Below are 23,279 nucleotides of genomic sequence, written 5' to 3' on the forward strand. Positions count from 1 at the left end.
TTTTTTTTTTTTGAGACAGAGCCTCAGGCTGTTACCTTGGGTATAGTGCTGTGGTATCACAGCTCACAGCAACCTCCAATTCCTGGGCTTAAGCGATTCTCTTGCCTCAGCCTCCCAAATAGCTGGATTATGGGCACCAACCACAATGCCCAACTGTTTTTTGGTTGTAGTTGTCATTGTTGTTTGGCAGGCCCAGGCTGGATTTGAACCAGCAGCTTGGAAACAGTGTATGTCATGTGTCACCACCTCTGGTGTATGTGGCTGGCACCGTAGCCACTTGAGCTACAGGTGGCGAGCCTACTGCACCTTTTCTGTGTTTAGACGCACAAACCTTACCTTTGTGTGCCATTTGCCTACGGTATTCAGTATAGTTACATGCTGTACAGGTTTGTAGCCTGAGAACAATAGGATGTGTCTACCATCCAGCCTAGGTGTGTGGTAGACTGTGCTGTCTAGGTCTGTGTAAGGACACTGTGATTCACACAGTAACAGAATGGCCTAACAAGGTACTACTTAGCAACAGTTAAGTGACACATGACTGCACTTTTCACTTCCAACTCTGAAGCCCTCAGGTGACTTTTCCCGGCTAGCATGCATGGGCAAATTGCCCCCATCCATGAAGACTAGAGCTGAGCCTCCAGGGGGCTTGTCTGTCTGTGATGAATCCAACAGGTGCCATGCTGGGTTAAGCTCAGGATCTATCTTCTGGCCTCAGTTATGTTGGTTTCTAGCCTGTGATCTGTATACATGGCCTTCTTGAGTTTTACTCTCTCTGCCTGGGAAATGATGAGAATTACCTTTTAGTAGAATTGTTATAGGGTTCTTAATAACACATCTTAAGTGCTTAGAACAATGCCTGGCAAATTGTAAGGTCCAATACATGTTACCTTACATAGTAACATGTTTATACGGAGGTGCAAATTATGTGTATACTTATATTTGCGTTTTCATCTTTGTTAATGGTATATATTGTCCTTCTTTATTTCTGTTCTGGTTATCTTCATGCATGAGCATGGCCTTCTAACTCATCATTTAGCCCAATTTAATACATAATCACAGGGTTGGTTGGAAATGTGTTATGGCTTTTGTGATCCCTTAAGTAGTACTGATGGAGGTTACCTGAGACTTAGATGACTTTATCAATGGAGAAAGGTGAAAAATAAAAGAATTTACATTTTATACATTTCTAATGTTATTTGGACATGAATTTCCAGTTTCCCCTTTGCCCTGTAAGGCACACTAGAGTCCTCATGGAGTTTGCTTCCAACTCCTTGGTTTGGCTTCCACCTGTTCTGGTGCTGGATGAAAATACATTCTTCCCATTTCTCTGGTTTCTCCCTCTTCAGAACACTCTCTGGCTGGGTGTGTGTAGTGGCCACCGAGGAGCAGATAAGGAGGTGACTGAGGCCTCCTTTGGAGGACACTTCTGGGGGCTCTGGAGGTCAGGGCCGGCTCCTGGGCCCCACATGAATAATGCTGTCAGGAGATGGATGGGGCAGCCTCTTTTCTTGCTGTGATACCATCTTTCTTTGCTTTTAGAAATTCCCCGAGATTTTACAAGGATCCACATTTTACAGGGTGTTTCTGGTTTTTGTTTTATCTTTACATCTCTTTCTCTCTGGCTTCCTCCCTCTCTGCCCTGTGTGACAGAGCCTTTCATTTAAGCATCCTGGCTTTTTTTCCCCCTTAAAGGAGGGAACTGAGAACCTTGGTGCTGGCCCCGCCCTGCCCCTACTTTGTCCTGCCCCTCCTCTCCTTTGCCCCTCCCCTCCCCGCCTCTCTTCTCTCCCCTCCTCTTTGCCCCGCCCCTCTGCTCGTTTACGTCCAGTGTGAACAGACAGGACAGGCTACGCAGACGACCGCTGGACACAAAGCACAGGCGCGTCTCTGCTCACTCTGCAAAGGGATGAGACCTAGCAGGCTCTCCTCCTGGACTGACAGTGGGCACAGAGGGAAGTGGCTGAAATGTGGCTTCCGCTCAGTAGTCTATTCTAGGGCTGTGCATGGCTTTCCGTGCTCCTGCCCTGCTTACCCGCCGCCCTTTCACCCACAGCCCTCCCTTCTGCCTATTCTCCCTCCCTGCCTCCCTTCCTTCGTTCCTAATTTTCCTCCTCACTTCCTGTCTCTCCTTCCCTCCCTTCCTCCCTTCCTTCTTCCCTCAGTCTCTAACTCCCTTCCTCTCTCCTTCTCTCCTTTCCCTCCTTTCCTCTCTCTCTCTTCCTCCAACTCCCGCTCTTGAGGTTGCTGGTGGTGACTTTAGAGGTGTGCTGCCCCGGGGCCTCTCCTTCCTGGGAGTCTGGAGTTCACCTCTTCCTCCCCATCCTCCCTGCCTTTTCATGACTACAAACTTTAAAGAAACAACAAAGACTTGTTGATGCTTTCATGTGGCACCCCTTTGGTGTCTGACATTCCCTACTAGAGAGGGGACCAGGTACCCATCAACCCTGGAGCAAAGCCAGCAGGACAGAGACACAGCTTTGTGGGTAACTGGACTCCAGGTGGGAGGAGGGATCAGAGAGCCTCTTAAATGGCATTTTAAGTTTTTTAAATTGTTGCTTTTGATGAAATACACAAACACCATTTTTCAAGTATGTGATTGGGTGGCATTAATCCAGCAGCTGTCACCACCCGCCCCTGCTGGGCACCAGCTCCCGTGCCTGCCCATGCCACTGCCACTGTGACTCTATTTGCTAGGAATGAACCTGATGACTCTGGCCTATCTGAATAGAGTCGTACGGAATTTGTCCTGTGTTAATGGGTGTATTTCACTTAGTATAGCGTCAAGGTCCATCTGTGTCCTAGCTCGGGTCATAATTTCCTTCCTTTTTTAAGGCTAACATTAGTTGTGCTCATATCCTGTGTTTTGCTTATTTGTTCATCTGTTGATGGAGATGTGGGATGATTCCATCTTTTGACTGTTGAGAATAATGCTACTGTGAACTCACAGGGGTATCTGTTCAAGTTGCTTTCACTTCCTCTGGATGTGTACCCAGAAGTGGTTCCGTATGGTAACTTTGTCTTTTATTTTTCGGGGAAACGGCCATACTGTTTTCAATGGCAACTTCACCAGTTTGCATTCACCGAGAGTTCCGATTTCTCCATGTGTTTGTCAACTTATATTTACTGTTTGATAGTAGCTATCCTCATGGTTGTGAGATGGTATCTCATTGTGATTTTGATTTACATTGACATAATGTCTCATCATGTTAACCATCTTTTCATGTTCTCTTGGCCATTGTGTACCTTCTTTAGAGAAAGGTCTATTCAAGTCATTTGACCATTTTTTAATTGGTTTTTTTAAAAACATTGAGTTGAGACCAAGTATGGCTCATTCCTGAAATCCCAGCACTTTGGGAGGCCAAGAGTTTAAGATTAACCTGGGCAACATAGCAAAACCCTCTCCTGAACAAAAGTAGGAGAAATTAGCTGGGTGAAACACCATGTGCTTGAGCCCAGGAGTTTGAAGTTGCAGTGAGCTGTGATGGGACCACTATACTCCAGCCTGGGGGACAAAGCAAGATGCAGTCTTAAAAAAAAAAATTAAAGAATTAGACTTGTAAAGGTTGCTTATATGTTATAGATATTAACCCCTTATCAGATCTGTGTTTTGCAGATATTTCATCCCATTATTGGTTGTCTTTTCACCTTGTTGATTCTGTCTTTCGTATAGAAGTTTTTAGTTTTTATATAGTCCCCATTCCCTTTTTTCTTTTGTTGCCTTTACTTTGTGTCATATTCAAGAAGTAATTGTCAGATCCAGTGTCATAAAGTTTTTTCCCTGTGTTGCCTTCTGAGAGTTTTATAGTTTCAGCTCTTAGATTTATGTCTTTAATCTATTTTGCATTAAATGGTTTTGAATGATGTTTTTTTGGAAGCACGGGCAGTATTCTTTAAAAATATCAGTATCATAAAGACAGAAATGTCTTTGGAAATGTTCCTGATTAATGTTAGCTGAGGAAATAACAACTAAATGCAAAAGTTGATGCTAGGCTGGATCCTGTAATTGAGAAGGATACTGTAAAGGACATTATCAGATTAATGGACAGAATTAGAATAGAGATTGTGTGTTAAATATTGGATCCAGTGTTAAAGTTACTGAAACTGATAACTGTCCTGTGATAATATAAGAGAATATCTCTGTTATTAGGAAACACACACTGAAATACTTAGCAGTAAAGGACCATAAGATATTAAGCTAACCCTCAAGTGGTTCAGGAAAAAATAGTGTATATGTCTTTGAGATGGAGAGGAGAGAGAGAAAGTGCAAACAATAAAGCAAATGGAATAAAATGCTGATAATAGGCAAATCTGAGTAAGGGATATGACAAGTATTCTTTGTACTGTTTTCATTCTTGTGAGTTTTCTGTAATCTTGAAAATATTTTCAAATAGACATTTTTAAACATGCTAGGATGAACATACCAAATATAAGATTTTTCAACTCATCGTATTCCCACTCAAAAAGGGAAAGTTGGCCCTCATTAGTTAAGACCTCATGGACTATTTTAGTAACCGAGGATTGATGTAGAAGGAGAGAGGGGTATCTAGGGAGCCTTAGGACAGGAATGGATCCAGGGCCATGAAAAGTCTAGAAGCGATGGCTTGGCACCTGTGGCTCAAGTGGCTAAGGCGCCAGCCACATACACCTAAGGTGGTGGGTTCAAATCCAGCCTGGACCCGCCAAACAACAATGATGGCTGCAACCAAAAAATAGCCAGACGTTGTGGCGGGCGCCTGTGGTCCCAGTTACTTGGGAGGCTGGGGCAGGAGATTCGCTTGAGCCCAGGAGTTGGAGGTTGCTGTGAGCTGTGAAGCCACAGCACTCTACCCAGGGGGACAGCTTGAGGCTCTGTCTAAAAAAAAAAAAAAAAAAAAAGTCTAAAAGCGAAACCCAAATGCCCATCAGGGTTGGGTTGCCCTAACCCTGCTGATCTTAGACCTGCTCAGTCAGTCCACCCTGAGCTGCTGACCTTGGGACATGACTCTGTGACACCCATGGTCCCTCATCTCAGAAGCCATGGAGGGAGCACCCCCACTTCTTTGGAGAGGGCCACATAAGGGTTGCCTCCCAAGGAGGGCAGTATGGAGTGGCGAGGAGAGACTCATAAATACAACCTCCACCAAGTAGTCATAGTCAACACCAAGGTGATGAGCAGGAAGACCCCTGATGTGATGTCATGGAGGGGGCACTTATTTCCCAGAAGCCTATAATCATCTAATCTTGAGAAGACCATCAGGAACATCCTGAGGGAAGAGCCAGCAAGACCTGTGTTTAGTCATGTCTGTGAGTTTTTCACATATTGAGGGAATTAGCCTTGGAGCTGTGTGTTGCAAACATATCCCCAGTTCTTTTGGGAAGCTATATGTCTTTTACTCTTATGTGAAGGAATGGAGTGTTTCTTCTGTTTTTACTATGTGGATATTTTTATTTTTTCATGTAGAGGAAGGAACTCTGATGTGGCATATGCTGATAGGATCTTTAGGTTTTTCATTCAGGACCAACCCAAAGTGATTTCAGCACTTTGCACCCGATTTCTTAGGAAGCACATCTTATCCTAAGCAGAGAAGAAATTTTTTTGTTTGTTTGTTTTTTGGAGACAGAGTCTCACTTTGTTGCCCTCAGTAGAGTGCTGTGACATCACAGGTCACAGCAACCTCAAACTCTTGGGCTTAAGCGATTTTCTTGCCTCAGCCTCCCAAGTAGCTGGGACTCAGGCGCCCGCCACAACACCCATCTATTTTTTGGTTGTAGCTGTCATTGGTGTTTGGCAGGCCTGGGCTGGATTCGAACCTGCCAGGTTCAGTGTATGTGGCTGGTGCCCTAGCCGCTGATCCCAGATAAGAAATTTTTAATGTAGCTTCCTTGTCTTCTGCTCTTTAGGCAAGGTTCTTAGCTTCAGTTTCATTTCTTCCCTTTTCAGAGACTGAGGGTAACAGATGCAGGGAGATGAGATCTGAAGGCTGGATGAGGGCTTGAGCTGTCCAGAGGACTCGGCTTGTCGACTTCCTGCCCTCAGAACAGCTAGGCATAGGCCAGGGCAGACCCTGCACAGACAGGGAGAAGGGCACCACCTGCTGCACACCCCAGGACTGACTCCAAAGCCCAGGGGCCTGTCTCAGTGACTCAGCGACCCTCTCTGAGGTCAGGTCTGTAGAAACACAGCTGTACCTTGCAGGGGTTTCTTTTTTTTCCCCTTTATTTTGAAAAGAAATGTGAGGGCATAAATAACCAGGTCAAAATATTTGATTTTGTTAGGTAGAGTTTCTCTGTGGTTATGTCCCACACACAAAACATGTGCTAAATACCTCCACTCTGTGCCCATTCAGTGAGAGCACCCCACCTTCCACCCCTCCTCTCAATTTGAATTGAAATGAGTTTTTCTTCTCATTACTGGTGAGTGGTGTGGGTCCAGTTTGATTCAGTCTGGATCTTTCTTCTGGGCATTCATCAGATCTGGCTTCATATTAGTATTGAATAACATTGGGTAAAATTGTTTTCCATTCTTGTGATACTTTACTAAGAAGAATGTGTTTCAGCTCCATCTAAGATACTACAAAAGATGTGAAGTCACCATCTTTTTCATGACAGAATAGTATTCCATGGTGTACCACAATTTGTTAATCCATTCCTGAGTTGATAGGCATTTAGGTTATTTGCACATCTTGGTGATTGTAAATTGAGCTGCGATAAATAATCTAGTGCAGATGTCCATATGGTAAAAGGATTTTTTTTCTTCTGGGTAGATGCCTGGTAGTGGGACTGTGGGGTCAAATGGGAGATCTAATTTGAGATCTTCAAGGATTCTCCATACTTCTTTCCAAAGAGGCTAAATTAATTTGCAGTCCCACCAACAGTGTAAAAGTGTTCCCCTCCCTTCACTTCCATGCCAGTATCTGCAGCTTTGGGACTTTGTGATGTGGGCTAATGTTACTGGTGATATCTCAGGGTAGTTTTGCTTTGCATTTCTCTGATGAGCATTTTTTCATATGTTTGTTAGTCATTTGTATATCTTCCTTAGAGTAGGTTCTATTCATGTCTCTTGCCCAGTGATATATGGGATTGTTTGTATTTTTTTGTTTATTAATTTGACTTCTCTGTAGATGCTATCAAGTTATCAAGCCTTTGTCTGATTCATAATATGCAAATATCTTTTCTCATTCTGAAGGTTGTCTGTTTGCTTTGGTTGTTGTCTCCTTAGCTGTACAGGAACTTTTCAATTTAATTAAGTGCCATTTATTTATTTTTGTTGTTGTTGCAATTGCTCCAAAATCTTTTCCATAAAATCTTTTCCCAGGCCGGTATCTGCAAATGTTTTCCTCATACTTTCTTCAAGGATTTTTATTGTTTCATGCCTTAGATTTAAATCTTTTATTCATCTTGAATCAATTTTTGTGAGTGGTGAAGGGTGTGGGTCCAGTTTCATTCAGTATTTTACATGTGGTTATCCAGTTTTCCTAGCACCATTTATTGAATAGAGGTTCTTTTCCCCAGTCTGTGCTCTTGTTTGGTTTATGAGAGATCAGGTGGCTATAAGATGTTAGTTTTATCTGGCATCCTAACATTCTGAAATAGACGCCACTGCAGACTGCGTGTCCAAAATAGCCCTCACTGTTGTCTAAGAGGCCTGGTCATCTTGCCTTTGCAGGACGTAGCTGCCAAGTGGCCTGCCCATCTCTTTTGCTGTTTCCTGCCATCTTCCTCCCTACAGGCTCACCCACCTCACCCCTGCCCATAGGGATTTCCCTGCCAGCATGGCCCATTTCTCTGCTACTCTCTCCAAATCACCAGTTCTTGGAGCCCATGTATGACCAGCTCTTAGCTCTGAGACCTGGAATCAGGTGGCAGCCAGTGGCCCAGCCAAGAGGGTAGAGGTAGCTCTGAGATCTGGAATCAGGTGGCAGCCGGTGGCCCAGCCAAGAGTGTAGAGGAGTCGCTTGACAGCAGGGCAAGCACCCACCAAGAGAGCCATTTGTGTTTGCCCTAAGATCTAAGCTATGTTCTAATGGCGAGTTTGACTAACCCACCATGAATTAGAATAATGCTACCTAGGTCCTAAAAGATCTTAGTTTCTTGTGTTTCTGTTTTAACATAGCCAGTAATTTGTTTTTGAGCATTAATGTCATTAAGTCTATTGGCATATTCTAGAACAGTTTAAATTATGTGTAACATCCTGGTGACTTTCATCAGGGTTTTCCTTTGAGACAAATTCCAGAGATTTTGGTTGTTATCATTTGAGCTGAAATCACTACACCACCTCTGCCTCCTCAAACTGATGAGGCCACTCAAGTGCTCTCCATGTTTCCTTGGGTCCTTTTTGCTAAAGGTCAAGTGTTACTGGTCTTTGCTCTTTCCACTCTTAGTTTGCAGCAGCACGGTGGGGAGGACCAAGGACCTGCTCAAAGATCCTACTTCCCAAAGTCCTTCTCTGTGGCTGCTTCCTGCCCCGTAGTCCATGCTGGGTTGTCTACCCTGCATGTACAGGGCTGTTGTGCAGACAGTGTCTCACCTAGACTGCTGCTGTGGCAGGAGCTAGCACCTCACAGGAGCACCTTGGTGCCTGGAGACCCACGTGCCCCAGACAGCTGTCCTTAGGCCACCGAGGACTGAGTGGCTAGGCTGGTTCTTGTGGACTCCCACCCAGGTCATGCACTTCCTTCTCACTCCTCTTCCTGGGCCTCCCTCTCCATCCTTTCTTCACCTGCACTGTCCATGTGCTCAGTGCCTGGGGACAGGTTCCACATGCAGTTTGGACCTCCGTAGGGCACCCAGCCTCACTGCACCCCAAGCCCAGTGCAGCCTTCTTTGCGGCCATGTCTGAGGTGGCACCTCCTGTGGCCTATAGTCTCTGAGTCTTCAGGAAGTACTTCTTTCACTTTATTACACTTAGATAAAAATTGCCAGTTTTTACAAATAGTATCACAGTACTCTCACTACCTGGTAGAAAAGTAAAATCAGCAGTGAAGACCAGGAAAGATGAACATGATGCCCCTGGAAGGTCTACTAACCAGCTCTGGTCCGGCTTGGCAGCATCCTCAGCAGTTGTCAGTATTAAGTTTCTATTAAATGTTTTTTTTTTTTTTTTTTTTTGAGACAGAGCCTCAAGCTGTCCCCCTGGGTAGAGTGCCATGGCATCACAGCTCACAGCAACCTCCAACTCCTGGGCTCAAGCGAATCTCCTGCCCCAGCCTCCCAAGTAGCTGGGACCACAGGCGCCCGCCACAACGCCCGGCTATTTTTTGGTTGCAGCCATCATTGTTGTTTGACGGGTCCGGGCTGGGGATTCGAACCCGCCACCTTAGGTGTACATGGCTGGTGCCTTAGCTGGTTGAGCTATAGGCGCCAAGCCTAAATGTTTTTTAAATTAAAAAGTGTTTGTCTTCTGAAAAGAAGTTTTGCTCTCTGAGTTGGCCAGTCCTCTGCTCCTTTGGCTGAGACACATGCAGTCCCCCAGTGTTTCCAATGGGTGCACGGCTTGAGCCTTGCCCTTTCCAGCCTGTGTCTGCCACAGTGTGGGCAGAGCTATGTGTGCCCAGGGCCATACGGTGTCACAGGCCTCCGGCAGCTCCTTCCCAGATGTCATTTACGCTTCATTCTTTTCCTTCTCTGTGGCGATTTCACAGGTGTGACCTCATGGCCCTTCTCAGGCCTTGCTGGGGGGCGCTGTGGTGTGCAGTTTACTCCACTGGGCTCTGCCCTGACTTCTCCTGCCACTGGGCGAGGCTTAGAGTGGATGTTCTAACAGCCTTCCAGGCCTGTGACTGACCATATGTACAAGGGGGATCTGGCACAGAAAACATATATAGTAATATTTTCTGTTTCTGTTTGCAGAGTACGTTTGGTAGAAAGAGGCTCTCCACATAGCTTGCCCCTGATGGAATCAGGAAAAGTAAGTATTAAAGGAAGAAAAACTCATCTCTGCATAACTATTAGTCTGAGTATATAGGCTTTGAAATTTTAAGAAATAATTTTTGGCGCCTATAGCTCAGTGGTTAGGGCGCCAGCCACATACACTGGGGCTGGTGGGTTCGAACCCGGCCCGGGCCTGCTAAACAATAATGACAGCTATAACAAAATAAATAAATAAATAAAAAGCTGGACGTTATGGCAGGTGCCTATGGTCCCAGCTACTTGGGAGGCTGAGGCAAGAGAATCCCTTCAGCCTAAAAGTTGAGGTTGTAAGCTGTGATACCACGGCACTCTACTGAGGGTGACATAGTGAGACTCTGTCTCAAAAAAATATGTATTTTTAATACAATATTTTTTCCAAAAGTTTTCTCAAAGGTACCAAGACTAGGTTTGGCTGTGAGTACAGTAACTCAAAATAAGGGTGTTTTTTGAAGCTAGGCCTTTTTTTTTCATTTGAGAAGTAGGTATCTCCAGGGGCTCTGGTGTCTGTCTGGCTCCCAAGGGTGCCTCAGGGCCTGGGGCAGCTGTTTCCACTCCAACCATCATTTCCACATTCCAGCTAGCAGGAGGAAAAACTGAAAAAAGAGATGGAAACAAAACACGCATATTGCAAGGGAGGTTCCCAAGCTGTCTCATTCACACTTAAATAGCATTGACCAGAATTCACTGGGGGAAGTATGGAAACCCTTGTGTTGATTGTGAATGTCTGTGGGTTGAGGAGGAGAGAATCTGGTACTGTGGAGGTAGAAAAGAATGGTTATCGGGAAACAGCAAGGAGTTTCTGCTACAGTGGTTACAATTAATTTTTTTTTTTTTTTTGGGAGACAGAGTCTATGTCACCCTCGGTAGAGTTCTGTGCATCACAGCTCACAGCAACCTCAAACTCTTGGAAATAAGTGATTCTCTTGCCTCCAGCCTCCCAAGTAGCTGGTACTACAGATGCCCTCCACAACACCCAGCTATTTGTTGTTGTTGTTGTCACTGTTGTTTAGCAGGCCCGGACCCACCAGCCCTGGAGCATGTGGGCGGACGCAGAGCTACGGGTGCTGAGTCCAATTAACTTTTTTTTTTTTTTTGATAGAAAGGACAAGAAACTTACTTAAGCCTAAATGAAGACCTTTTCCCCTCTAGTCATCAAGTGGCATAACTTTAAAAGCATCTTATGTTGCTTCTGGGCCTTTTATGGTATTGACTGTGTGGCTGCAGGTTCAGACCCCTGTGAAACGGTTCTCCCAGCAGGGACACGCTCTCCACCTTTTCTGGTACAGTCTGGGAGGCCTCAGCTCAGAGTTGTGTGAAGTCTAACTTCACACCTGAGGTACAGGATGACCACTCCAAACATTCTGTTTTCACCACAGGTTGTTTGGCTTTGTTCAACCTTATCTGTTAGGTGAGCTAAGACTACATTTAAGATTTCCAGAATGAACTTATGATTCCTTCCTTATACATGGGGTACCAATGGAATTTGAAATATCCCTAACCTAAATTCCCATTAAGAAGGAAATGTTTAGGCTCAGCATCTGTAGCTCAGGGGCTAGGGTGCTAGCCACATGCACCAGAGCTGGTGGGTTCAAATCTAGCCCAGGCCTGCCAAACGACAATGACAACTACAACCAAAATATTAAAATAAATAAATAGCTGGGCATTGTGGCAGGTGCCTGTAGTCCCAGCTACTTGGGAGGCTAAGGCAAGAGAATCGCATAAGCCCAAGAATTTGAAGTTGGTATGAGCTGGGATGCCATGGCACTCTACCCAGGGGGACAAAGTGAGACTCTGTCTCAAGAAGAAAAAAAGAAGAAGGGGGTGGCCCCTGTGGCTCAAAAGGGTAGGGCGTTGGCCCCATATGCCGGAGGTGGTGTGTTCAAACCCAGCCCCGGCCAAAAAATAAATAAATAAATAAATAAATAAAAATAAAAACAAAAGAAAAAAAAGGAAATGTTTAATGTTGACATGCATTACATTGGAAGGCATTCAGATGTTTTAATTTGCACACAGATCACAATAGCATGTATTAACACAGAATCTCTGCCTTCTGGCCACAGCAAAGGCAGCATTCTACTAAGCCATTTGCCAAATGCATTTTGTGTTGTATCTGAGTCCACACTCACCTGGAAATTTCACGTGATTCCCTTAGTTCAGCGGTCACTGTGAACATCAGCCTCCACTCGGCCCATGTGCTGTTAACACGAGCCTCAGTTTTAAGTTGATGTAAAACGTAATGTAAATAAATTCATTTAATATAAATAGATGCATGGGAATAACCAACAGTTTTTATTTTGCAGGTATTAGGCTATATTGAATGTTATTTCCTTTATCATATTTTTGTTCAAAAAAAATTTTTAATGATTTTTCAGATTTTTTTTCCAGCTTTATTGACACGCTAAAAATTCTTAATTTTTGCATCACTATAACACAAGATATTACAGTAACAATTACAATTATAAGGTAATTGTTATGGTGTCATTTTATAATGGTAAATAATTTTATGATTATAATTTTGGTTTAATGCCAAATCCCTTTGTAAATGATGTTTAGAAAGGAAATATGCAGATGGCAGAGGTGGAGGCTTATTTATGTGTAGTATCTACTTGTCTTTATTTCCACTGACCAGATCTCTCTTCTCCCCAATAGATACTTCCTGGGGTCCGGATCATAATTGCCAACCCAGAAACAAAAGGACCACTGGGAGACTCACACCTTGGAGAGGTGAGTTACAGGTGCTTCCACGACCCAGTGTGTTGTTCCCTTAAAAGTGTTTGCCCTCCGACATCCATATAGATGGTTCATACGCCGTCCAGAGGCTGCACACAATCATGCCTGGCTGGGAAATTATGTGAGATAAGCTTTATCACTTAAATGATTCCATGAAAGTTCAGAAATACAAGATGGGATTTCCTTAAGGAAGTACTATAGATTCTCTTCAAAAGATAAAAAAGGGCACATGTGGGCTATATCTCCTTAATCCCTAGGACAGCTTGGCTCTGCTCTCCATGTGCCTGCCTTGGTTACTGAACACCCTTCATCAGCTGGGATGGGGGCAGCCTCAGTAAACAGTAGTGAAGAGATTAGAAAAGCAGCAGTTGTGTTTATTTTACGTCAGAAGGCAGACAGTGGCACATCACACTTTTGCTTCACTATGTTTAAGATGGAGCCCTGCCCTGGTCTGTGCTCACCTCCATCTCACTTTGCTCCTCCACTCTGCTGGCTGGATGTCCTGGAGAAAAAACACCTCCATGCTGTCCAGCCTCAGTTTGTACCCTCAGCTGCTGCCCATAGCGGGTCCTGTGCTTCTGGGCTCCCAGTGGTGTCCCCACTCTGCAAGACTGAGGGTCCCACACCCTCCCTTGTTGTCCTTCTCTCTTTTTTTTTTAATTTAATTTTATTTATTATTATTTTTTTTTGACGGAGCCTCAAGCTATCCCCCTGGGTAGAGTGCCATGGCATCACAGCTCACAGCAACCTCCAACTCCTGGGCTCAAGCGAGTCTCCTGCCTCAGCCTCCCAAGCAGCTGGGACTACAGGCATCCGCCACAACGCCTGGCCATTTTTTGGTTGCAGCCATCATTGTTGTTTGGCGTGCCTGGGCTGGGGATTCAAACTTGCCACCTTAGGTATATGTGGCTGGCGCCTTAGCCGCTTGAGCCACAGGCACCGAGCCTTGTTGTCCTTCTCTTAAAGGAGAGGGCGTAAGAGCAGAAGGTGTCCTGAGTCCTGTGTCCTGCCCTGGCAGTAGTAGGACATCTCTCCCTCTTGTGGTACCTCTAAGGCCAACCTGCTGTGCACTGGTTCCAGTCCCCTCTTGTTTGCTGCAGCACTGATGGGAGTGGACCTGTCCTCAAAAACAAACACAAGCATGTGCAGGGGCAGGTTTCTTTGTAGTACATGGGTGAGCACGTGTGTGATTAATGAGTGAGTCCTGACCAGTTCCCACGTCCCACTTCCTCTTCTTCTTGGGCTATTTCTTGGGTATCTACTTGAATCTCTCCATCATCTGCAGGGGTCAGAATAGAAATGATAAAGTTCTCTGTGGCTCTTATTTCAGAGTTTTCATCCCATACACTTCTAGGCAGGAAACTGGAATACAGAGCCTGCTGCTGAGGGCACCCGGAGAGGGTCCCCCAGGGCTGCCCTCCTGCACAGCCTCCGAGCTGGGCCTGAGAGTAGTGTGGGACCCAGCCAGGGCTGAGGTCAGAGTTCTCCTCCCTCTGGGGGAGGCCAGAACTGGTGACCTTTGCAAGTTGACTTTTTTATTGGGACTGCATCTCCCCCCCGCCCCAGTTTTATTGCAGTATAACTGAGAAATAGTTATGTAAATTAAGGAGTATGGTGTGATGCTTTGATGTATGTGTCCATCATGATGTGATTATTGCAATGTATCTTAAGGTATCCATCACCTCCTGTTGTGCTCATTGAATTATTGCAATGTATCTTAAGGTATCCATCACCTCCTGTTGTGCTCATTGAATTTCAAGTAAACAATACCCTATTATTGGTGACAGGCACCATGCCATATGCTATATCCCCAGAATTTACCTCATCACTGAAGGTTTGGACCCTTTTAATGTCATCACCTGCTTCTCTCTAAAGCCCCCGGGCAGTTCCTACTCTTCACCCTGCTCAGCTGTTGAGAGCACCTAAGTGCATCAGCAGGGTCGTCTTTCTGTGCCGGGCTTGTTCCATCCACTATGTCATAAGTGGCAGGATTTCCTTCTTTTTAATGCTCTCTTTATAGCATTCTGTTGTCTTTTTCATTTGTCTCTCTCCTATTTTTTGATGTTATATGCCTTTTCCCTTTAGATTTTCTTCTGTGTTTTATTGCAATATGTTTCCAGATGTATGTTAACCAGGGAAAAGAGAACCTTAGAGCTTTTTAACACTTTTCCTGATTGCTTAGAAATAATATATTTTGAGAAGTAGAAGGAAAGTAGTACAACTTTGTTAATTAGTATGTTTATTTTATTATTATTTTTTTGAGACAGAGTCTCACTATTTGCCCTCAGTAGAGTGCTGTCATATCACAGCTCACAGCAATCTCAAACTCTTGTCTTAGCCTCCCGAGTAGCTGCCACTACAGGTGCCTGCCACAACACCTGGCTTATTTTTTCTATTTTTAGTAGAGACAGGGTCTCACTCTTAGTCTGGCAGGTCTCGAACTCCTGAGCTCCAGTGATCCACCTGCCTCAGCCCCTCAGAGTGCTGGGATTACAGGCGTGAGCCACCACATCTGGCCTGTAACTTACAATTTTTTGAATTTTAAAAACAGTTTTAGCCTCACATCCTGGAGGTGGTCTCGAGTTCACTCACCCTCGTGACCTTTCCCTCCGTTCACAGATCTGGGTTCACAGTGCCCACAATGCCAGCGGCTACTTCACCATTTATGGAGATGAATCCTTGCAGTCGGATCACTTCAACTCAAGATTGAGTTTTGGAGACACTCAGACCGTCTGGGCACGGACAGGCTATTTAGGGTTCCTGCGGAGAACTGAGCTCACAGATGCAAATGGAGGTGAGAGCCCAGGCTGCCCCCCAAGGTTTCCCCCCTCCCCCAGGTCAAGGTTTCTGAGAACAGGGGTGGCCAAAGCTAGAAGGTGTATGTGCTGGCTTCAAGCCACCCAAAACAGCTGAGTGGGAAAGAGAGGACAGCAAAATGCTAGTGTGTCCCCTGACCCAGGCTGAGCCCCACATGTCCCGCCTGTACTTGCCTGAGACCCAGAGCAAATTTGAACCAGGGAGGAGCCCAGAAAGCCATATGTCACCATCTCCCCAGCAAATTGCCCTCCCTCCAGGTTCAGCAAAGGCAGAAACTGGCCATTGGCTATAGGAGCATGCTTGCTGTTGCCTCTAGGCCTGCCTCTGTCTGTCTGGGAAGGGGAACCAGGAGTCAGGAGGCAGTCTGAGGAATGCAGGGGCAAGGTGTGAAAGTGTGCTTGCATGTTTTACTTTAGATGGCTCCAGAACCCTTTCTTATGTCCTTCCTTCCACTGAAAATAGCGGCAGAACTTAGCTGTTTCACAAGGCTAGTAGCTGAAGTTCTTGGTGAGCTCCTGCCTGACCCAAGTCCCAGGAAGAAGTCTCTAGCTGTCAATGAGGCCCTGACCTGACTGTCTAACACACTGACACCTGCCTAGTCTGACACATCTCGGGCCCCTGTGAAGAGCTAAGTTTAGAGATGCAAATTTGTGGCAGTTTATTCCCCCCACGGAGCCAGGATGCAGGTACCACTCCTAACCCCTGGGAGACTTTGAATCCCCAATGTGGGAGGAGAGAAGAAGCTCCCACAAGAGCAAAAGCCAACAAGTAAATTCTCTATTTTTTATGATTTAAGTTTTAAAAATTTGTTTTATGGGTATTTTTTGTCAATCACTTCTTTCAAATTTCCTGATGTCCTTATTCCCCTATAAAAATTAAGCGCATATTTCCTCATGTTTAAGGAAAGGTGGCTTGCCTGCATGTTGTCATTTGATGTTTGCATGAAGGGTAAAAACAAACTTCACGGCTTCATGAGCCAAGGAAATTGTCCTTCATGAATGTTACTAGCAACTGCTTTTCCCACTTTCTCAGGGAATTAGCAGGTGCACAGGGAAGAGTCCCTGTGATGGGGAGTGGGTATAACTCAGGCTGTGCTGCACCCAGTGACCTGGCAGTGAGGCTCCAGGGGCCTTGCCCATGTGTGCAGATTGCTGGGCTGAGCCAGCCCCTTGGTGACTGCTAAGAAGTGTGTGGTCGCGTGTTGAACAGTGTGCCAAGCCGAGCTGTCCCAGGTTGTCTTCTGAACCAGCAGCATGGTGGGAACACGCTGGCTGTGTACCCAGCCTCAGGGCACCCACTTCTCAATAGATGGGAGCCCACTGTCCCCAAACCAGTGTCCCTTCCTCCATGCCTCTGCCCTACTCCGGATAGTGTTTATTTATTAACGAGAATGCAACTTGAGCAGGGTGGCAGGGAGGTGCTCACACAATCTGTCCTTGAACAGAGCGCCACGATGCCCTCTATGTGGTGGGGGCCCTGGATGAGGCCATGGAGCTGCGGGGCATGCGGTACCATCCCATCGACATCGAGACCTCAGTGATCAGAGCCCACAAGAGCGTCACGGAGTGGTGAGTCAGGGGGCGCCCTGACGAGACAGATGAGGGTGTGATGGCGCCTCCTCTCTGGCGTGCAGTGATGAGGGGCCCTCTTCCTGCAGGGTTAGGGTAACCTATGTCACTTCAGAACAATATATTTTTATTACTCTGAAAAGACTTGGTAAAGTTTTCCAGGAAGTCAAGTTATTTTTTAATTTACAAAAAGCATGACACAGGAAGGAAATCAGGTTCACACATGGATAGGCTCAGAAAATGCTTTCAGGACTGTGGAGTTGGGAACTGTGAAAAGTGATGTGATACATGCAATCCCTGTAGGTCAGAGGAGAGGCAGTGTTTTGGCCAGGTTTCCCCAGACCCAGGCCAAAGGAAGGGCTGTTTGATTTATGTGAACGCGTCTGTAATGTGCCACATGGGGCAGGTGTCTGGACAGAGGGGCCCAGACGGAGGACTCAGTTTCATCCTCCTCAGAGGCAGGGACTTTGTCCTTCTGAGGCCCATTCAATCTGTTGTGAAGTGCCGAGTGTGTGAGCCTGCTCACTGGCCCTCCCTGATGAGGGAGTGGCCTAGCGGCCAGGGTGCTGGGAGTTAAGTTAGTCAGTCCTGGGGACTTAGCCTTGTTCAAGGCCTTTATGTTGCCTTTTTTTTTTTTTTCTTTCTTTCTTTTCTAACTCTGAGCCCTGGATAGAGTGCTTTGGCATCATATAGCTTAGAGCAACTTCAAACTCCTGGGCGCAAGTGAGGAGTAGCTGGAACTACAGGCACTTGCCACGATGCCTGCCTTTTTTTTTAATTGTTTGTAGAGATGGGTCTCAAACTCCTGGTCTCAAGTGGTCCTACCAAAATGCTGGGATAACTGGTGTGAGCCAGTGCATCTGGCCTATGTTGCTTTGAATAATGTAAGCAAGGTAATCAGCCTGGAAGCTGGGCATAGGGCCTCACTCATTTTCCATCTGGTTTTGTATTTTTAAGAAAATAATCCTAATGGGCTTTTTTCACCTCCCTGGAACATCTTTTGTCTGGCTTCCAGCTTTTAGATGTGTGTTGAGGGGCCTCTCCCCATCCCTGAGGACTTTGGGTCCACGTGTTAGTCTTCATTCTGCGTGCCTCTGGGGCTGCAGCCAGATGGCTACTGATCTGAGTCTGTTCGTCACCTGGCCAGGGACTCTCTCTCACCCTGCTCAGCACCTTCTTCATGGCAGAAGAGTGGCTTTCATACAGACAGACCCTGATTCACTAGGGCCTGCTGGTTGCAGCAGCTCTGTGCTCTCTTGTGCCCTCCCACTAGCCCCCACACTGGGCATGCTGTGGCACCAACATCAGTGTGGGAAATTCGACTGTTTCCATGCTGCCACATCCGGGCCAACCAGATCTCTGCATGTCTCGCCAGGTGATTCTCAAGGGCAGAGTGGCAGGCACAGCCTGGGGAAGCTGTGGCACGAGGAGGTGGGTGGGGGAGAGGAGAGCAAGTACCAGCTGGCTCTGCCGCCCATAAGGCCAAACTGACTCCCACACTTTAGGACACGCCACAGATTTCAGTAAAATCATGGAGAGTGCTTGAGGGATATATGATCTGTGACATCCTGGACTCACAGGATGGGCTCCCATGGGCCAAACTGAGTGTCATTTTAGCATCGTGGGGAGCCGTACCTGGGCATTCACACCACATCGCCTTGGAAACAGTTCTCACAGCCATGTCCCCTTTGCACAAAACAAAACCCAGGAGAGAGCTGTTAAACTCATTCTCCAGTTTTCCCTCTTAATTCAGCATATTTATTGGCCATACTGAACAAAATATGCATTTTTTTCTGACTCACTCTCAGACTTAGAGAAAATAGTATTGAATTGCCCAAAATACACCCACCTCGCGCTGCAGTGGCACTGTGTTAGATGCAAGCAGAGTCCATGGCCCTGGAGCTTGAGTGTGTGATCCAGCAGCCCCTGAGCACAGGTCTGGCAGCATCAGGACCCGAAACCCCAGTCTAAAGTAGACTATCTAAGGCAGTGGTTCTCAACCTTCCTAATGCCATGACCCTTTAATACAGTTCCTGTGGATCACAACCCACAGGTTGAGAACCGCTGGAAGGTTTAACAGCTTAAAATGTAAGCCCTGAGTCTTTGCTTCTGGCAGTTGGCAGACACAGTATTCTGGTGCCTTCCTGAAGCAAAGCAGTCACAGATGCAGCTTGTGGGTGAATCTGCCATGGTCTTGGAGACCTGCCTTCTACACAGGTTACCTGTTCTCCATGTTAGTTGTCCCCAAACTCAGCTCCTTACACAGAACCCAGAGTTGTGTCCATGTCTCAGAAGGCAGGACAAAGGGCCAGCCCAGATGTGTCCCAGTCCTTCATGGCAAAGGCACATGAGGGTGAAAGCCCATACCCAGCACCTCTCACATGTCTGGTGGCATCACCCGACTGGCACGCTGACTGAGCTGCCAAGCCGGCCCCCAGGCAGAGAGATGAGCACAGGGTGCAGGACCTGCCATAACTCCCACACCCACATGCTTCCCAACCCCTACTTGCCCTCAGCAGCAGCACAGGGAGCTGGCTTGGGGGGCAGATGCTGATGGTTACTGCAACCTGTGATGGGGGTGTGTCCTTCAGGCAGCTGGGAAGAGGCAAGACCAAACACCGGCTCCTCTAAGGAGACAGAGGGATCCTCTGGCCATGGACACAGGATATACACGACTGGGATTACTTGGCAGGTGTGACATCAGCCACATGGAGTTTCTCAGAAGGAAACTCCTACCTAGGAGCAGGACTCACAGGTAACGGTGGTCTCTTTTATCTTTTAGTGCCGTGTTTACCTGGACAAACCTGCTGGTGGTGGTGGTGGAGCTGGACGGGTCAGAGCAGGAGGCCCTGGACCTGGTCCCACTGGTGACCAATGTGGTGCTGGAGGAGCATTACCTGGTGGTGGGCGTGGTGGTCGTGGTGGACGTGGGCGTCATCCCCATCAATTCACGTGGCGAGAAGCAGCGCATGCACCTGCGGGACGGCTTCTTGGCCGACCAGCTGGACCCAATCTATGTGGCCTACAACATGTAGGCTTGGCTCTGTGCACTTCTCGGGTGTGAACAGCTTTCTGGGTGTCACCTGACACATGTAGACATAAGGGCAATGTCCGCCAGAGGAGCGGAGCCTCAGTGTGGAGGAGGGTTCTCACAATCACCACGGCCTGGAGACAAGATGTGAATTTTGAAGCTTGCGCATAAGGACTTGGATTCCTGCCTTCAGTTTGTTGGAAAAGCCCGTTTCAAAAACTTTCATTTCATTTCTTTTCTTTTTTAATTATTGGATAATAAGTGCTTTCTTCGTAAATGTGGTATTTTGTTAAGCCGAAATAGCAATTAAAAAAATCCTGCCCTCCAGATGGGTTCTTTTTAAACAATTTATGTAGTGTGACAAAGAATTGTTTTCTCTGTTTTAATGTGTCATGAAACCTTAATGACATGAATCTGTTACTAATTTAAGCCATTGCTAGGTCTCATCCTTCTAGGAAAGTTAATTGAGGTACGAGAAAACCTTCCAATAGCACCTTCCAATTAGATTTTAGCAGCTTTCTTTGTCAGAAATGTGCTGGGGAAACAAAGGCTGATGTATGGCCTTTGAAGTTAGCATAGAATGAGAAGAAATTATAAGTAAGGCGTATTTCGGCAACTATCTTGCAAATATCTTTGTACTAAACTAAAAAGATAAAATAAGTTAACTTCCTCAATATGTAATTATGTACAAAACGTTTAATTTATTTTGATCTCTTTAGAAGTATAAAAGAGAAAAACATTCAAGAATATTAAAGTCTTGTAATGTTTGCTAATATAAAAAAGTGTTGTATTATCTTGCGTGGATAGTATCACAACAAATATATATATATGAAATATAAATTCACTAATGAGAAAGGGGACTCTTAACGCAGAGCTTGTTCCGTGCATGGTGTGCCCTCCCTGTTTTTATACACCTGCAGCCGCAGGCGCCACAGCCCTGTCCGGAGCTTCTGCTAGGACTGGAGCCCAGCCGTGAAGTCGCTGCCACCTGTGGGTGGTGATGGGAGTTGAAGCTGAATGTGCACTATTTTCTCATCGCTGTGGGCAGTGGTGACCGTGGGGCCAGCATGTGCTGGCCGCACTGAAGGGCTCGGGTGAGCAGAGAGCACTGTTTTCTTAGCTGCAAGAACTCGTTGCACAATAGTTTTTTTGGTTACTTTCCTTAGTGTTACCTTGTTTGGTCCTGGGTGTGAAAAGGGTGATGTTCTTTGGTCATTCACACTCAACTGTGTTGATTTCTCCCCAGACGGCCAGTGTGGAGTGGACAGAGTGTCCAGAGCTCACAGTGGTGATTGTCCCCTTAAGATCCAGTCAACTCTGCGTGAGCCCTGGTCTCTGGGCTCCCTTGGGGGGAGCACGGCCCAGGTCTTCCTAACAGAGCTCAGCTGAAGCAAGAACCCTCCCCTCCCAGTGGCTTTGCTTTGTCTCCCATGGTGAGCACGGCCCTGGGCTCTGTCACTGCCCGGCTGCCTCACTCACCTCTCTGAGCCCCTCTGCACTTCTGTACAAGTCTGCCCTTCTGCAGCCAACCAAGCAGGGTGGCATGAGCAATCCAAGAGAGGTTTATTTTTTAACTGCCCCAAAGTGACCCTCAGCAGCTCTCGGTAACAGATATGTGTGACTGAGGTGCTGCAGGCAAAGTCTGGATTCTTTTTTCATTGCATCACGGGCAGCGTCTGCCTTTGCTATACGCAGTTAGCAGTTAGCCCTTTGCTAAAAGAGTTTTGTTTGACTTCTGAGATCCAAGGCTGATTATTTAAAAAAAAAAAAAAAGTGGCACATTTTCTTAGTGTCTGCATACATGGTGTGTTCTTCCACCTCCACAGATCATTTGATTCTTAAAATACCTGTTTGACTACATGCTGTGTGTGTTTCTCTACATGCTTCAGACACACACCCCTAGTCTTCTTCCTTTGGGGGGAAAACCATACACGTAGAGGAAGACATTTCTTACACATACCCACCTTGTCTAAGGGGGAAAGAAGCTTAAGGGTTCCAGTAAGATGTTGATTGTTGAACATAATTGCAGCGTGCAGGGAACATTTGAGGTCCACTTACATCAGGAAGCAAAAAACACAGATGTCACTTCAAATGCAATTTAAACCTTCAGCATATCGACTCTGCATTCAGGGAGGTGATGCTTTGGTGCAGCTGTGAACGCAGTTAATAGCAAGTCTCTTCTGCACCCTGTCATCTCCAATGTAGAGTTCAGGTTCAAAAGGTTTGGTGGGCTGGGATCGAAGTTTGGTTGTGCAAGAAAAAGGAGAGGAGACACTGCATACCACCAGTTTCAGCAATAAAGAAGGATTGTTCTGTATTAGAAATTGTACTGTAGATAAATCATTCATGAGAATGTAAAAAATGTTTGTCTTGTGACCTTGTGCTTTTGAAGTCAGACAAAACTGTGTAATCAACTTGCACAAAAAGAGGGTACACTATGAACGTATACACACCTAACAAACAGGAGCAGATTCCTCATGGTGCTTGTTTATTATATATATTTAATCCTGCTTGACACTTTACCCAAGGGAGACAGTCCCTTTTATCAGTTGAATGTTAGCAGCGTTATTTCAGAGTGTGGTGACTGGTTAGAGAAATTCATGTACTCAACCAATCACAGTTTCAAACAAAATTTTTACGTGCAAAGGACAGCAACCTTCTTGTATGTTAAACCACCAGTATGCTTTGTACATCTGTGATAACGCCTGTTTTATATTCAAATGAACAAATAAAAGCTTTTATTTTTGTTGCTCTGAAAATAGCAGTTTCTTAATTGGTCCCCTGGAAAAATGTCTGGGACAGCTTCGATCCCAGGGAGGAAGTGACTCCTGCAGGGAACGTATCTGACTGTTTACATAATTTGTTGCATAACTTAGTACAGATGATCATACTTGGAACAATGTTTAAATTTTGATGTGGGCATTTATTGCTAAAAATAATTCCTATGACAACAAATGTTTTGTGAATTGTTTTTTTAATTCTTTTAAATATATCTAAATATATTTGTTCACATTTGCTGCAAGTGTACAGATTATTGGTGACTTCGGGACTAACAGTGTGAACCCTGTGTGCAGGTCTTTCTGGCAGCCGTGTCACAAAGAGCATGCGTCAGGACGTGTAGGACTGGTTGAATACAGCAGCCCAAATCATCTTTATTCATTTGTCAACCCAAACCTGTATCTTTTGTTGAAGATATAAGAATTCTTATGGCTTTGTCTTTTGTGAAACAGGAGCAGGTTAACTGA

At 45.9% G+C, this 23,279-nt stretch overlaps 1 protein-coding gene across 2 annotated transcripts in view; it reads left to right on the top strand.

Moving 5' to 3' along the window:
• The window catches only part of DIP2C (disco interacting protein 2 homolog C), a 132,708-nt gene extending 109,664 nt beyond the window's left edge, over positions 1 to 23,044 (top strand). For both annotated transcript variants that reach the window (XM_023511377.1, XM_012803352.2), the window contains 5 exons: positions 9,829 to 9,886; positions 12,538 to 12,612; positions 15,238 to 15,412; positions 16,880 to 17,003; positions 19,786 to 23,044. In XM_023511377.1, coding sequence (XP_023367145.1) covers positions 9,829 to 9,886; positions 12,538 to 12,612; positions 15,238 to 15,412; positions 16,880 to 17,003; positions 19,786 to 20,038 — 685 coding nt within the window. In that variant the 3' untranslated portion in view covers positions 20,039 to 23,044. The remainder of the gene's footprint in view (positions 1 to 9,828; positions 9,887 to 12,537; positions 12,613 to 15,237; positions 15,413 to 16,879; positions 17,004 to 19,785) is intronic.
• Positions 23,045 to 23,279: the final 235 nt, after the last annotated feature.

The sequence above is a fragment of the Otolemur garnettii genome, unplaced genomic scaffold (genome assembly GCF_000181295.1).
Source record: "Otolemur garnettii isolate 467f Iridium unplaced genomic scaffold, OtoGar3 scaffold00019, whole genome shotgun sequence".
Taxonomy (NCBI): Eukaryota; Metazoa; Chordata; class Mammalia; order Primates; family Galagidae; genus Otolemur; species Otolemur garnettii.